This window comes from Dromaius novaehollandiae, chromosome 7 (genome assembly GCF_036370855.1).
Source record: "Dromaius novaehollandiae isolate bDroNov1 chromosome 7, bDroNov1.hap1, whole genome shotgun sequence".
Taxonomy (NCBI): domain Eukaryota; kingdom Metazoa; phylum Chordata; class Aves; order Casuariiformes; family Dromaiidae; genus Dromaius; species Dromaius novaehollandiae.
This window is the reverse complement of record NC_088104.1, coordinates 31,263,637-31,281,207: the sequence shown is the minus strand read 5'-3', so window position 1 is coordinate 31,281,207 and position 17,571 is coordinate 31,263,637. Positions and strand designations below refer to the sequence as shown.

The 17,571-nt window shown below is 36.7% G+C and overlaps 1 protein-coding gene across 5 annotated transcripts in view; it reads left to right on the top strand.

The window, feature by feature from the left end:
- CALCRL (calcitonin receptor like receptor) overlaps positions 1-16,300 on the top strand; it is a 71,050-nt gene extending 54,750 nt beyond the window's left edge. For 4 of the 5 annotated variants that reach the window (XM_064515051.1, XM_064515050.1, XM_026110262.2 and 1 more), the window contains 3 exons: positions 5,908-6,126; positions 6,508-6,549; positions 12,261-16,300. In XM_064515051.1, the coding sequence (XP_064371121.1) occupies positions 5,908-6,126; positions 6,508-6,549; positions 12,261-12,482 (483 nt within the window). In that variant the 3' untranslated portion in view covers positions 12,483-16,300. The remainder of the gene's footprint in view (positions 1-5,907; positions 6,127-6,507; positions 6,550-12,260) is intronic. The other variant, XM_064515052.1, reaches the window with a different exon arrangement.
- Positions 16,301-17,571: the final 1,271 nt, after the last annotated feature.

Below are 17,571 nucleotides of genomic sequence, written 5' to 3'. Positions count from 1 at the left end.
AGATAATTTGTTTTTCTTTCTTGTTTCCTGACTGTTCATGGTCTTAGAAACTGATAAGAGCCTAGAGCTAACATTTACAGGTCACTGTCATTTGCAGGATTCCCTCTTAATCCTGTAGGGTGCTTTAGACACACAAGATAACAAGCGTTGACGTTGTTAGGGAGCTGTATCCTGGTCCTACAAGAAACTCAGGTTTTGCAATATTGGTTATCATTACATTTAAGTCCTAGTGGCAAGGAAGTTCTAAATGTTATCTGGAGTACTGAAGGGACAAGTTCAAAATCTTCCTTTAGCTGAGACTGCTTCAGTCCTCAGTTCTGACTGCCCAGGCCAATGCTTTATTTGCTGGGTTGATGTCAGTAGCTTCAGTGTGGCACTGTGCTAATGTGGCCAAACAGCTACCAAACTGGACCTGATTGAAGTGCTGACAGAGGTCTGTTGAATGTCACAGGACTGACTGCAGGTGGGAACACAGTATAGAGAGAAATTAGAGCAGGAACTCAGGAGAGAAACAGTGGAACTAGTTCTACAAATATATGTGACTCCTTTTGTCCTGATACTGATCTAGCAATGTGTGCTTTGGCGACTGAGGTACTGAAACTCCTCTGCTTCAAAAGTTCCCATAAACTTTTAGAGAGCAGAATCCCATCTTATTCTCCAACTTAATGCCAGCTCAATTCGTGCTAGGATTTATGCCAGCAAGCACAAATCCTTGCTACTGAAGATGTTAAATTCTAGGTAACTAACTAAAAAGTTTATTGATACAAATAAATGTACTTTAATTGTTCTAGGACTGAATTTAACCTGTGCAATTCAGCCATGATGTTATTGCTAAATAGAAATAGGTGGGCAATAAAAGAAAACACTGATGTTTAATGTGCACCTACTTACACAACTGTCTACATAATTAGTACCTATGAATGCATAATGCAGATAATACTGCACTGTAGAGGCATTCTACATGTGGACTGAGTTAGCTGCTGAATATATATATTACAGTCATTTCTCTTACTATAACAGATTTTTCAGGCTGATCTGGCAGAGGACTTTTCTCATGGCTTTTCAGATTATGCAAGGAAATTCATGAGGAATGAAAATATTCAGTAGACTTTTGGAAACCATTTCAGTCTGTGTTCTATAGGAACTTCCTATTTTCTTAAATTGTTAATGCAAATTTGCTGAGGGTATCCTGTGCATAGAGAATTCTCTCTGAAGACCACTGCATAAAGCCTGTAGTTCTTGCAATTCCCACATTTTCATTCACAGTGTAATTAGCTGGTAAATTTATATTTGAAGAATGCACTGATACCATGATATGCATGAAGTACTCTGCCCATGAAACTGAGACCCATGACCCTTGAGGTGTGGATTATTACTGATAATCCCCTGTCCTGTTAGTCAGGTCTGCCATGTATGTTCATGTAAAGATACTTTATGCTCTAATCTGCATACCTAAACCCAAATCTAAATCCTTTTAACTTTTCTAGTCTCCAAATTAAACAGAAGGTGAAATCCTGCTTTCACAGAAATTGATGGGAATTTTTTGCTCATTTCAGTGGCACCACATTTCACCCAGAAAATGTATGCTACTCTGCATCGTCTTGTGGGCCACTACTTCCTTCTTCCAAGCGTCTGTTCATAGATATATCACTTAAGTAAAGCTCTTTAAAGCTGAGATACAATATATATTAGTCGGAGCTTGTTTCAAGAACAACAAAAAAAACGTGTAAAATTTGAGACCTATACCATCTTCCATGAAGTGACCTTATTATAGGATTTAAGATCATTTTCTCCTTCCCAGCAGTGGCCTCCACAAAGTCACACTGAAAATAACAGCAAGACTCCTATTGATTTCAAATGCACTGGACTAATCTTAAACTGTCAAGTCTTCTTTCCACTCAAGTCAACAGAATGTCCTCTGATTTCACTGGAGGCATAATAATCTCCTTGGTGTGCTTAGTTTTGGCAGAATCGGTGTCCATTTCCTTTGCAAATTACAAAAGCGTATATCTTTGATATTCCTATATTTTTCATGAGGAGCTGATTGAAAATGTTTCTCTTGCTTTTCAAATAAATTTACTGATGGTACTGAGGCAAGAAAAATACATGTAGGAATAATGAAGATTAAACACAACTACACATCTTGCCTGTGATGTGTGTGATATGAAAATACCTTCAAAGAGTTTCTTTCCTTTCTGGCAAAAACAAAATTTAATATGTCAATTCAGAAAAGACAAGCCAGGGATAAAGACAGAAGATGAAGTGCATGTGTTTAGGCTGTGTGAGCAGAACCTTCATTTGCTTAAGCAGCTTGCTTGCCAGATAAAATTTTCACACTTTACTAAGCATGACCTGCTTTAGTAGAAGTTTAAGCAACAATATTAAACTGCAAATTAGATAACAAGGGAAACAACACTGTTTCTACTTGCAGGAGCAAGAGCTCAAAAAGCATGAAGTGGATTGTCCAGGGGGTACCAGGACAACTGGCAAAAGCCAATGGGAATTAGGCCTTTAGCTCTTGTATGTCACTGAAAATCCTACAGTTACATAAAGTTAACAACAATGCTGCTTTTACAATCCCTGTTATTACATAACTGTGGTCAGATCCAGGTCAAAGAAGCTCTAAATGGGAGCAGACATAAGTTACATCTTGACTGAAGTTGTATTCAGTTGCCTGCTTAATTGCAAATGTTTGTCTAAGCAATCAAAGAAATAGCGTGGGAATGAAACAGTAGATGCTGGTGTTAATTTTTACACTGGGCAAATACTGATCAAAATGGAGGAAAAAAAGAAAAGCAATAGATTTGAACTTTAGCGAGAGCAGTATTGATTTCAGTGTAGCTTTCAGATATGCCAGTGCACTATTTTTCTTGTTATAGTTTGCACTGGTGCCACTGAAAGAGCAGGTTTTAAATTAGTTATGCCATTATTTACATAAATAGTATTAAAGGGATGTTTATTTTGCCATATAATAATATTATGTATTAGTACCTCAGATTTTCAAGCCAGCCTCAAGCAGGCTCAGGTCTGAAGCTGCATGGCTATATTGAAAACAGGCAATGACTACTAGCTAGGGTCTGAGAATATCCGAGTATCTTGATCTGAGAATGGTCTGTTTATACCATCCCAAGAAAGAATTTAAACAATTTAAATGTACATGTGAATAAGGATGATCATACTGCTTAGCACAAACTGGGCATGGAGAAAAGTAGAAATTTCAGGGACCTGAGGAATTTTGAACTAAAGGACGGCAGGACTTGTTGAGTTTTAAGCTCAGCTATGTTCTCAACAACTCTGAATGCAGAACCTAAATTCTACTAAGTTCCCAGTATCGACTCCAACATTTTTTTTTATTCTTTTTTAATTTAAGTTTGCTTTCTCTGCCTTTCTTTCTTTTATTGACTTGTCTGTTTCAAATTTCATATCACTGTGGAACTGTCTGTATCTTACTATGTGTTTGTACTGCAGCTAGCACAACAGGACTCCTCTGGAGCTTTACAGACCATCACAGTCAATTTGATGATAATATGTATGCAAGTAGTTCCACTGGCCAACTATTGTTTAAATATGAAAATGTTCTAAGTTGCTTGCTAAAATCAAGACAAGTTTTCATCACTTCCATGGGAATTCATCCATCCTGATTGCACTGTATTCATGACAGAAGAGATACTGACCAAAAATTGGTGCTGCGTATTTCTACGGAGACTCTACTTTGCCTCATTTCTCTTTTCTGCTTGTTCTAATATCTGTTGGAAAACTATCTGCAAGTTTATTTTGTGGGTTTTTTTCGTTTTGGTGGGTAGGTGGAAAAACTAGAATGATTTTGTGCATTTAGGCATTTTTAAATGAAAAAAATTTGCTAGGTGGTATTTTATTCCTAGCTGCTACAACTTTTGTCCTCAATTAGCATTTGAGGACTGTATTGTAAGAACTGGTCATGCCGCTAAAACACCAGCGGACTGAATGCTCTATGTCTGAGAGATGTTGTTGTTGAACTAACAGATTTAAGTGAGAAGGATTAAATTTAGCTGCGGAGGAAGTGTACTATAGGAAGTTGGATGAGGAACCTCGGCTGCATAAAATCTAAATAAATCCCTTAAGAGAGCATCAGAAGACCTTGGTTGTTTAAAAAAAGCTAAAAGGTAGCTGGAAGCTTCCAGAAGTAGTTCATGCAGTAGTTTCCCATGTAGAATGATTTCCTGTTAAACTGATTTAAATAGCATGTAAGTTAAATATAAATAACGTTAACGTATCTGTCAGGGGCCATGTTGCTTTTAACAATACACAGCCGTTCAGCACGAAGGCCTTCCCTGCCCTGGCAGGCATCCTGCCTGGGTTGCGCAGGACCCAGGGACACGCATGCGCCGAAACCGCCACCCGTTTGCACTCTTCGGAAAGGGAGAGGGACGCCGGCTCCCAGACCAGCAATCCCTCGTCAGTCTAGAATGGAGAATCTTTCCCTCTACTGGCTGCTTGCACTAGCTAGGAGACTTTTTTCCTCTCTTTAATGTCTATACAATTATCTAAAAGGATAGCTAATTATTTGGAATAAGAGAATCAAAATCTAGGTTTCTCCCTTGCATAGTCAGTATCCTGAGCAGCAGCATTTTGCCTCTGTATCTTTTGTGGAAGGGGATGGGATTAGCTGAGTTCTCAGGGCCTCCTCTAGCCCTAGTTTTTTATATGTGTGTATATATATATGTACATATATGTGTGTGTATGTGTATATATATGTATATATATATAAATAAAAAAGTTTTGTGGTTAATTACAGCAGTGACTGTTGAAAGAGATTTAGTCTGCATTGTTGTGACTTCAGTTTGTTCTTTTCTGGTGAAACTGAGTGGACAGCTATACCCCACTATTAACAAGAAAATGTTTAATAACTATGGAATTAAAGAGCAATCAACATTCTGCTCACTTCATTTAAAAACTGAGTTTGTTCCTTTTTTTCCTAATGCTTTAGGATAGGAAACTTGGAGAAAAGGATTGTATCAAATTCCATAACACATAAGAATAATGTAGAGCATCATCATCACCATCATCTCATAGCTTGTCCCATCTGTAGTTCTGTTGAAAGTTTTGGACATCAACCCATGTGAGAGCCACTGTGAGAGTATTTCAGATGTGCTGTTTGTCTACAGGATTATACAGTTCCCTGTAGAGACGTTTTGCCTACAATTTTATTTCTCTTTTTATTAAAAATATCTGTTTTTCTCTTCTCTAGAAATTTGTCAGCTTCATATTTGAAAAAGAAAAAGCCAGAAGCTTTTTTAAGAACTGCATTCAGATGCAGGTTGGTCTGTATCTAAATATGTGCTATTCCTCAGGTATAGCACAGGGCATTTTGGGACATCACTCTATGTCTACCAAAAGAAAAGCATTGACATGGTCCACTGACTTCTGTGGAGCTCAGGCCAAGTTCTGAAACTGTGTTAACTTACGTCTGTGTCTTAATCTATTCCCTATAAAACAGCACGGTGTTTTTTTTTCTATTTTATTGTGAAATGATAAGAATGCTTTTTTTTGGTAAAAATAAATCAAAGGCTCTGGATACAAAGCACTATAAAAGAACTGCAAGATTTTGTGTGTGAAATAACAGCAGTGCTGGTATTTTTTTTTTCATAATCGAGGTTCTACTACATTATCTGGATGGATATTTGATTAATAAATTAGAGGACTGGACATAAATATTAAATGTCAGAGCCCAGGCTCTTAAGGATGTTAAAGGTATTTTAAGAGAGACTCTTAAGGGTGTTTTCAGAGAGATTTAACTCCTGTTTACTGTATAATCAGTGACATCCATGTACTATGAGTTTTCTTGAGTTGTCTTTTTTTTTTTTAGTATCACAAAGTAGTGTGTGGTTTTTTTCAGAATATCTTCAGTGCCATTTTATTTTCTGACAGGTGAATCTTTTCTTCCTGTTAAATATTGTTCGTGTTCTCATAACGAAGCTGAAAGATACACACAAGGCAGAATCCAACCTATACATGAAAGCTGTAAGAGCTACTCTTATTCTGGTTCCACTACTGGGCATTGAATTTGTGCTGTTTCCATGGCGACCAGAAGGCCGGATCGCCGAGGAAGTATATGACTATGTGATGCACATCCTTATGCATTACCAGGTAGGAAGCATTAAATAGCTTTTGTTCACTTGAGCTAGATAACAGTGGGCATGTACAGCAAATACAGGAAAAATGATCATGTGATTTTAGTTTTCAAATGGAAGACTTTATACAATATTCCTGCTTATAAATACATTCAACTGTCTCATTCCACTGAATTTTCTTTTCTTAAAGGAAAAAAAAATATATCATGGTAGATAGCTGACCCAATTGTTTTTACTAATACATCTTTAGGAATAATTCACCAGGTTTAGATTTGTAATACATTTTTCCTTTTGCTGTCTATATCTGAATTTTATCAGGAACCTCTAATTATCTCATTTCTGAAGAAATCTGTATGTATCTGAAATCAAGCAAAATCTTTTTATTTTTATTTTGCAGGGTCTACTGGTGGCTACAATTTTCTGCTTCTTTAATGGAGAGGTAAAGGTTTTCAATATTTTTGTTATACTTTTCCTTTTTTTTGCATATTTTGGTTCTGCTTCAGCAATTAAGGAAATGGTGAGCTAAAAATATATAATTTTTAAATTCCTAATTCCAAATTTAATTGTCAAGTAAAAATAATTAAAAAAAAAAAGAATCTTGCTGCCAAAGGCAGAGCTTGGGAAAGAATATGCCATTGTTCAAGGCATCATAAGTACTTTAGGGACAACTCTTTTGTGTTGAGAAATATCCACATCTCTTGATTATATAAGGAACTGAATACACTTGTTGCTTTGATATAAATTCTCAGTAAATATCATATAAAGCAAAAAGTAATTCAATATCCAGAAGGCATATTTGTCTATATGGGAAGTTATCACTATGGCATCTGTTATCCTGGAGAATCATTGGATTGGTCCTTTCTACAGCAGGATAAAAGCATATCGCATACATGTTGCTATGTTGGGGTATTACTGTGTTATGGCAGCTCTGTAGCTGAACTGCAATTACATCAGTCTTGTTCCTTTCGTGAACCCTATGTTCTTTTTCCTTTTATAAAGCACAATTAAACTTTTTTTTTAGTTTTCTTTCAGACCTTACATTTTGGCAAAATGTCAGGCTTATGTTTGGAAAGCTGCTTTTACAACACAGCTGAAAGTATCATTACAAAATCAGATCCTAATAGCTTTATGTACCCGGGTGAAATTTTTTTTCTTGAATAAGTAGAAGGGCACTTTTGAGGAAACATCATCTGTCCAAAGTCAAAAAACAAACTTCTTTCTTATGTCAGAGGATTGCATCATATTTCAGTAGTATATGGTACTGATCCTGAATTGCTGACATTAACAAGCTTTGCTTTTAACTTGAATAGACGTAAGATCCTAAAACTCTTGAGTGCACACGATGACTTTTAACTAGAAACTGGCACCCAAGCTTTACACTTGCAAGTCCTTACAAGGCCTTACAGGCGCAGAGAAAGAAGTAGTAGAAAGTTTAAACACACACACGCGCGCACACACACACTTTCATATGACTCTTGCTAGCAAAAGAAAACCACCACCAACAAAAAAAACACCCCAAAACCCAACTGAGACTTTTCCAGCACTTTTGGCAGAGGAAGAACTATAATCTGCACTTATCCCTACACATCTGTTTGTTCTACATTTAGTGCAGTTGCACTGTATGCTGTAAGCAGATGTGTGGGAGTAACCAGATGTGTTTGTATGAGTGAACCCTTAGCTTTTTTAATCAGATGTCATAAATTCTTTTCAGTGTGCTGACACAAACATCTTGGAGGGTAATATTTACTTATGCAGTAAGTATTTGGCCAATGTAAGAATTGATTCAAGCAGATCACCCTTTCTCCTCTTCCTATTCAATCTGAAGCTGATTGAATTGTAATGAAACTTCCAAATGGTTTCAAATTTTTTTTTCTTCTTTTAAGAGATGCATGAGTCTCAGTAACCTCTTTTTTGCAAAGGGAACAGGCAGAAAAGATGAATAGAGAAACTTTCTCACAGTTTACTGGGCCTGGTTCAGTGTATACATTTGCTCTTTATATAGCGGAAGTCTATGCTTCTTATAACTGTTTTATTCTTGGTATCAGTGCTTCAACCACCACTATTTTGTTTTTAAGATAACTGCATTTTCATTGCATTGTGTTCTAGAAGGCATTTACTGCCTTATAAGCAACTGGAACAGTAAGGTAGAACGTGGGAAGAATGACACTATAGTTAGGAAAAATGTCTGCACAGAAAAAAAGTGTTTCCTTTGTCTCCTAAAAGAGGAGGCTTCTGGCATGTGTGCTGCAGGCATGTGTGTATTTCGTTGCCATAACATAGCCTGAAACTGTGACTTAGCTATGGTGCGCAAGGTGCTTCTTTACCATCACCTGGCATAGCAGCAACTCATCATAAACTGTACAAAACACTATGAGCGACAACGGGAAAAAGTTTTTTCAGTGGGGAATTAGCAATTAAAAATGCTAGAAAGCAATAATTTCCTTTTATCCATATCTGAGTATTTCCCAACTGCTACTGCACCACTTTGTTTTCTGTATCGAGTGCCAGGAGCCCAACCCTGTTCAAGTAGTGGCTTGCAGGCCACCTCTGGCCCTGAGGGGTAATAAAACGGCCTGCTAGCAGAGAGCTGTAGTGAAGAGAAATCTAAGAAGCATCCGAAAAATAGCAGCTATGGCCTGCTGACAGTAGCCGAGGAACATCTGCAAACTTCTTTGGCAGTGCAGCCAGGGATGGGCTGTCAGTCCCAGCTCTAACGTGCACTGCAGCTTAGTTTGTCAGAAACCGCCTGCTACAGATATAGGGCATATGCAAAAACTCTTCATCTTTATCTTCTGTGGTAGGGCTTCCCTGGAGACACTCATGTTCTGCTTATGTCCTAGCATCCCGCAAAGTAAGAGGCTTCTAGACTACCTAATCATGTTTCCCAATCCGAGCTGACCTAGAGAGGCCTTTGGGGTGACACAGGCTGCAGTCACAAGAGAAGCCTGTTCTAGATTTCAGTGAAATCAGTAGAAAGATTTCTCTTGGCCTATTAATAGACGCGTGGGAATCTGCACATTATACAGGTAAAGTGTTCTGTTTTGTTTTGGTTTTTTTCCCTTTCACTGGGAAATGGAAATGTTACAGCATTTACAGCAAGGGTTATAGCATCCCTTTATCCTTACCTTTAATCAAGGTTTTGGTTTTTTTCCTCCTCATTGGCTACTGATTGGTTTAATTTATGTTATATTGGACATCAAGCTATGTTGAAGAGCAGATGGGAAGGAGCCTTTCTTTAAACCTCATAAAAAAAAAAGCCATTATTAATACAGAGAGAAAGCAAGAATCCTTCAGCTGGAATTGGCATCTTTACTAAGAATTGAGAAATGCAATTGCATATATTATGTTTCTATCTTTAAATGTATCACTTAATATCATTTCATATAACAAAGTGCTGCCCCTTGTGAATTGAATTTACAGCTATATGCATCTGTTCAAAGCTGAAGAAAGAGTGAAAGTTCTGTTTTCACTTTATGGATAGACATGCATATTGTTAAATGGAGTATAATTAGCGGTGAAAAATCAGTTGACTCATTGATTTCCCATCATCTTCTATAAATTATTGATTGGACAGTTTAGACAAGACTGAAAGTTGGTAATAATGAATGAGAGGATGTAACAACCTACAAGAACAGATGTGGAGTAGGACAGAGGTGAAATAGCGATTCAGCAGCAATGGAGAGGCTTTTGGAGGAATGCCAGAAGGCATGGCTTAGTTAGATGTACACTGAAAGAACATGATGGGTACTGAGGAGGGCATACAGGAAACTGTGTTTGGCTACCCAGGAAATGCTGCTTATAGAAATCTGTCGCTGGCCAGAGAGCAAGCTAAACAGCCTATTTTCCCCCTAGAAACAGCAGCAAGCACTTGTCTTTCAGGGATACTGAAGGCCCTCATGAGCTGTGGGGACTGATATTCTGAAGTCTTTAGGACTGATTTATAAATATTATTTACAAAACAACTGAAAATAAGATGAACAAACAAGTGTTGCTGAAGCAACTAGAAAGAAATGTGGAGGGAGGCATGAGTATAATACCGTTTGGCATCATGGGAGTTGTATATTTCCCAGCTCTGCCAATAGACTTCTGTGACCCTGGATAAGCCATTTAGTTACAGTTGCTGTTCTTTGCCCATTTCATGCCCAATGTTTGCCTTATTTAAACCAAAAATTCTGTAATATATATATATATATATATATATATATTTTGCTACAATAAAACTCTAATCTTATTGAGATAATTGACCATGGAAAGGAGGAAAAAATGGAATGTAGTTTAATCATATGCACAGATTTGGCTCCAAAACAACAGAGTTGAGGTTTTCTTTCATTTACAGATAAATACAACACCTGGAAGAAAACAGGAAGGCCACAGGAGTAGTCAAAGTATGGGGTGACAGGTCAGAAAGATAAACAAAAAATAAAACTTGCAACTACATTTTATATGATATAGAAATAAATTCTAAAGCTTCCTTCTCAGAGAAGATGGAATTTTGAATATTCCTCATCTCTCGGCTTTATAAGGGACTACAGGAAATAAATTCAAACAGGGTGAAAATTTAAGGTCATATATTGCTATGCAATGCAAATTAATTAATCAAAAACTTACTGTGATAAAACATGAACTCTCCATTTAGACTCAGAAGAAATGCATAATTTTGATTTGAAGAGTGATAGGACCAGATGCTCAAAAGTATCAAGACACCTGATTTCTATTCAGTGTTTGCAGATCTGTATTTAGGTTTTTTAAATAGACAGGAATGGTTTTATGAACAATGAAAGATCATCTCCTTTCCCCTAAAATATTAATTTTTTATGTTAATCATTCGATACTTCTTCTCTCACCATTCTACATTTTCTTTGCTTGGATTTTGACAAATATGAAGTCCTCTCTTAATAGAGGATTTCAATATCAGATTGCAGGAAATCTAAAATTTACATCCATTCTGTTTATTTTTCATAATTAAAGCCAGAGTAAAAGTAGACAAAAGAAGCCATTGTGCTAGAAAATCGAAAGCAAACACAGCAGAAACCCTGAAGACATATGGGAAATCCTAACAGTTTTTAACCTACAAATTAATATTTAACCAGGGATCACTATTCACTGTTTAGTTCTTCTTCTGGGTGTAACAAAGTGAAATGAAGGCTGTGATTTTGAATGAGGCCAGCCATTTGGGCAGCACTGCGGGATAAACGTGCATGTCAGTGTTCCCTCAGCTTTCTTGAAAATCAGTGCCTACACCAGGAGGTGTTCACAGAGCGATTGGTCATTGTGTACAAAGACTGGCTGAAGAGGAAATTAAATATTTGTGATCTGTGGGCGGTTTCTTGAACAGCTGGTACTTAGAAAAGATCTTTTAAAAAACAGCAGCAATAACAGCTATTGCCATTCTCAGCATTCTTCACGTGGCATCTTTCCTGAAAAACTAATTCCATGAGCATTTCATTAATGTGACTCTTTATCAATCCAATATGCACAGGTGTTTAGCCATATTATAGTAGAGGAAGCCTATGATAAACATAACATCCTTACAGTGAAGAGATGTAAACAAGCTAGGGCCTTCAACTATTTTAATCAGTTTTATTTTTAACCACAGTAGAAATAAGTGCTGAATGGAGTTCAGGAACTTGTTCTTCTAGTCGTTCGATTAAGGCATGGTCAAAAATTTTAAAAGGCCTTCTTGTGTCAGATCTATAGCAAATGTAAATCATGCTTTGCTGAAAGTACAGGAATTTACAGCTGCTGAAGATGTGACCTTTTAAGTATAAGCATGAAAAGAAATGACCATTTTCATCTGTAATTCTGATCTGTCCACACTGGACTTCAGTCCACAGGGGAGAAAGCAGAAGTCTGCGTTGCTGCTGCCAAATGTCATCTATAATCTGTGCTTTTCCTGAGCACCTAATACACTAGCAATGTAAAATGTAATTAGATCTCACCAAATTTGCCAAGGAATAATGCCTATGTGAACTGTAATTCTTTCAGAATGTCTAATGTGGCATATCGCATGTAGGGACCCTGATTTTAAAAGCTTACTGAGACCTTACCCGCTAATTTTCTAAGAAACTTTTATTATGGCATTCAGGATATATCAAAGAGAACTTTCCAAGTATTTTATGTGCATTTCTTTTCCTTTGTTTTCTGGCATAGGTCCAAGCTGTTTTGAGAAGACACTGGAATCAGTACAAAATCCAATTTGAGCACAGCTTCAGCCATTCAGATGCTATGCGCACAGCTTCCTACACGGTATCATCGATCAGCGATGTTCAGGGCTATAGCTACAATCACGACTGCACCAGTGAACATTTAAATGGGAAAGGCTACCATGACATGGAGAGTGTTGTTTTAAAAACTGAAAAGCTGTATGGTTGACTGCCAAAGACTCTGCATCTGCCAGAGTGCTCAACCTCATAGCTCATGAACTCGAAGTTTGATTTCATGACTTCATGGCCAGAAGATTTTGCCTAACTTGGGATATCTTTTCCTCCTGAATGATGCAAACAAAAACAAAACATTTTTCTTATGTATATACACATATGCATATACACATTTGTGTTTCTGTGTATCTATATAGTATGGACACCTGAGCATATATATGTGTGCATATATATATATATATATATGCATTTATATAAGTACATATATTAGAATACAAACTTTGCCTCTTCAGTTTCTACTGTGTAGACAAAGTTGGCAATTTTTTTGTACAAAGGGATTCAATGAAGGATTTCTTATTTTCTTGGCAGTTTGTATAAACACTGTGTTGTACTGAAGCCACTTCATTTGCTTACAGAAACTTAGTGTAAATACCATATTTATCAGACTGTATTGTCTTAAATTGACCTAAAACAGAACAGGAAAAAAATGGTTGGTGCAATAATTGCAATAGTTTGTCCAGGTTAATTTTGTGTCCACCATCTGACTGTCATGAAAAAACAAGTAGTCTAAGACAATAGACTCAGAAATACTGACTCAGAGCCAGTTTGGTTTTGCAACTCTTTTAAATTAAGCCTATAGATGCCAGTGCAAATCCGAGATGCTACCTACTTCTGTACTGCAACTGAATACAGTAACCTTTGAGGTTTTTTAATTTAAATTATTTTCACATACACAGGAGTGTCTCCTCCTCCTACCCAAGTTTATGGAAGCTTCTTACTGACTTTAATGCAGACAAGATCTATGAGGTCTTACTGCCAGAAAGAAAAGTGCTAAGCAGAATAACTGTAAGTAAGAAGTCCATTCAGACAGTAATCCATGACTGAAGGTGATAGAACTTTATTGTGTGCTTAAGCAAGTACCCAACTGGGAAAAGATCATGTACAGATTTTGTTGTTGTTTTTTTGGTTGTTTGGTTTTTAAGTATTGCCTTGGCCATATGCCTGATAACGTGTTCCTTCATTTTGGGGCAAAATTTTGATTAATTTTGTGGCTTTCTTTGTCTGAGAAAAGCATGCAAGACTGAATGCAGTGCAAATGATATGCTGCCTTTAAAGCCAGTGTATTAGATTCAGATTAATCAAACAAATTAATGTTTATAATTTTTCATTATTGTTTGCAAAATTCACTATAAAGTTTGACTCATAAAAGTTCAGAAGATTTGGGATTGATAATTTTGTTATTATTTTGTGGTGCTTCATTCAGAATCAATCATCTCAGTCACTTAGCTTAGAACAGTACGTGGTAAGTTGTTTCATTGGTTCTACTGGCAAGTAAAGGTCTCACTGAAAATGATGAGGTTGTGAGGAAGGTCTTCAGAAAATACTTCCTTAAATATAGTGTTTGGGGGGGGGGGTGTAAATCTTTTGCTTTAAAGAATTTGTAGAAGTTATTTGTGTTTTAAGTGAAATGACAAAGAAAAATCAAAAGTGGGTGAGCAATAATAGGAGGTGAGTTTAAGGCTTACTAGAAAGAACAAAAGTAGAAAAAAGTTTTACTCGTTTATTTTGCAGATAAGTCTACTTCAAATGAAAAAAAGTGGAAGTGGAGAAAAGTGGATGTCACAGTTGATAGACTATTATAATGCTAATGTATAGTGGGTGCACTTATGCCATTTTAAAAAAACCTGAAAGATAGTTCTTTCTGAGACCGCTTTTTGGTTTTCAATAATTAATTCTGGATATGAAGAACTTGATTTTAACATTTAAACATTTTTGTCATAGCCTTTTGGTAAGCTTCATTAGCATCTAATTAATTTGCTGTCGCAGTGTTTATTGGTTTGTGACTTCACAAGGTTGTAAATGCTTTTTATTTAGATGGAAACCATTAGAAGGATGTAGTAAATTCATGCCAGTTGCACCTTTACATAGTTTCTTACAGTTTTTATGTCTGGCATTTGAATTTAGAAAGTAGTCTTGTGTTTTATTAATGAGCTAGTTTCATAATATAGAATCTCAGCCAGGATGCACAAATCAAGATTTCTGTTCTTCTGCAAGGCTGTCTGGTTGACTGATGCAAATTTTATGACAGTCAGAGGCTATACTTGCAGTGGTGTGAAATGTGGCAATCATCAAATATCACAATCATCTCTTACATTGTAAGAATACAGCCATGGTATCGGTTATAACATGATTAGAAGTTATTTACAAGTGTGCTTTCCGAGCTACATAGTGTTACTTAAAATCTGTGCACTGTTTGGAAAATATTAGTGGTGCAGAAAATCCCTGCGCTGGTATAGCTTTACACTTCGGGGACCAGATCATCACCTGGTATAAATCAGCAGTGCTCTCTTGGTGTCAGTGAAACACAGTAATTTTAAAACTGATGACTGACTATTTGGTTCCTAATATCCCTGGTCTGTATCCTGATTTGTTTTCAGATACCTGACTTTATTGAGCTCCATTTTCAGAATCACTGGGAGATAGGTACCAGCTGCAAATCAAAGCCCAGGCAGATAATCTGTCCATTTAAAAAAAGTGCTGTTAAGCCCTTCATGGCATAAAATCAGACAATTATTTCAGTGGTACCCAGTGGGTTGTTGTAATTAATACAAAAGTGACAGTGAAGAGTCTAATACAATAGTGAATTCAGTTTTCTTCTCAGCCATGCAGTTCAAATTCAATAGCCTGTAACCAAATTTGTATCATTTAATGCAAAGTACTAGGTGCTGACAGCATCCTGTCCTCTGTCAGAGAAACTTGTGAGGGGAAATTAGGAGGGGGGAAAAAATGAGGTTTTTTTTTACACAGAAATAATCCTGCTCCTTCTAGGTGGACAATCACAGCATGCTTCTAGGAGCACTTGTCTTCACTTTGAAAAAGAAACACACATACAGCTGGATATGAAGGAAAAAGTTTGTGGCTGTGGAGGGTTAAATGGCAGAGGAGCACTACAGTTCCCTGCCCCTCATGAAGTTAACTAACCTATTTCCCATTATGTACTGGAAAATATAAATTCCCTATTTCTTCCTTCTATCTCATCTTTTTCACGTCATACACAGCCAAAAGCAGAGTCTGCTCCTTAAAAATCTTTTGTCACTATAAATTAAGATCAAATCCTTATGTTCGTATTTCTCATGGCTAATTTTATTACTTTACAAAATGTTGTAGTCATTATCTATGTTCTCTGGGATGGAAGAAAGCTCTGTTTTGGTGGGGCTGAGAGATTCTTTTGAACATGCAAACACTTATCTGTTATTTGCGCTTTATTGGTTTGTTATCTGGTGAGGATTTTTTGTGTCAGTCTGAAAGGGGCTAGAGAAACATTTGCCTTGTTTAGGAGCTTGTCTTATATTTGGTATCTGTAATACAAGGTTGTTAGTTTTCTATGAGATGGAATGTCTATTTTTAATGCTACTGTCTTCAATTAATAAAATGACACAGATGGATAGCAAGGATTCATGCTCCATTACAGGGCCCTCAGTTTATTTTTTTTTATTGTTAACTTTTTTGCTCTGTATTTTTTCATTTTGATGGTGTATTTGGCTGTAGAAATGCTGCAACATGTACTCCTTTTCATGTCATGAAACATTCAGGATGGAAATCGGGCAACTTTCAAGTCATGTACTATGTAAATAAGATTAATAGATGCTCTAGCATTGTATTTATTGCTTAGACTAAGAATGAAATGGAAAAAAATGTGAAATAATTTTTTTGGTTTTGCTTTATTTTCACCTTGTTCATATGAATCATCATGCATTTTAATTGCTAAAAAAGTATTACGTTTGTGATCAATAAAATATTACATTTATGCTGCTCTTTTGTGTTGTAGTATGGAAATAACAAAGCTGATCCAAACTATGGCTTTCACAGCTATGTCGTAACTGTAAGTTAATTTAATAATAAGCTAGAGAGACAGTCATTACATAGAAATATTAACAATATTCTCCCTCACTTTTAGTGCATAGTAGGTCATATTTCTGGAGGAGGCTTGCACAGATGATTCAGTAGCAAATGGCTGCATTTATGATTATTTACTCAAAAGCATCATACTTCTGTTTCTTTCGTTCCTGAATCTGCCTTTTATTAAAAATTTATTAATACGCAGTTATGGTAAGAAGCCGAATTTTCTTGAGCTAACAGCAGAGTAAGGACTGAGGTAAATGCATCTTCTTCCTTCCATCAATATAGGTAGAGTTCCTCTAAGCTGGATATGACGCTCAACCAAACCCCCAACTAAGGAGTCTCCAGGTCAACTAGCTGTACAGAAGCCAAGTGCCTGAAACTTCTCTTGTACTACCAAGTGGAAAAAGTTGAGCACTGCTTTTAAATGCTGTTTCATTTTGTAATAGTGCAAAGAAGCAAAGTAGCATGAAGAACAAGTAAGTGAGAATTTTTTTTTTTTCAGGTAGGATTGATGGTGTCTACACAATAGCTATAAATGACAGATATGTTTTCAATCTGCAGAATTGCACCCTTTGAACGTTCAAGACTATCTGACTTTAGTTCAGGGGGTTTCCTGCCAGCATGTCGTTGCTACACTTTTGAAGGGTATCAGCTGATGATAAAACCACTCTGGGGGAAATGCCAAAGTAAATGGACACTTAAAGCACAACTTGAGTTAAGCCATCACTCATTCAACTTGCACTTCATCACGATGGGCACTAGCCACTGCACTGTGTGGGTGTACCACCTCCACTGGGGAAGCAAAATAACTGTATTCCCATTGGGCCAAATCAGGTCTCTGTAAGCTCTGCTGCAGGGCCGAGTTTTATAACTTAACCAGCTTAAGTTTGTCTTTAGCTATAGAGAAGACTTGTGAAATTTAAGCATCTAATTTCAAGTGAAATCTACAGGAATCCTGTTTAACTCACTCAGTCGTCAGAAACTGGGGAGGTGTTCTTTTCACATGTCCTCGAGCAAATCACATTAAATTTAGATCTGGGCAGCTTACCTCCTTCTAAAGTCTAACATACTTACTTTATCTGTTTGCTTACTTAGTCATTTACTAATTTGGATGAGTTTCTACCATGCTGACACTAAAAATCTGGGCAAAAAGCTTTAGAGTAATCTATAAGCTGTCTCTT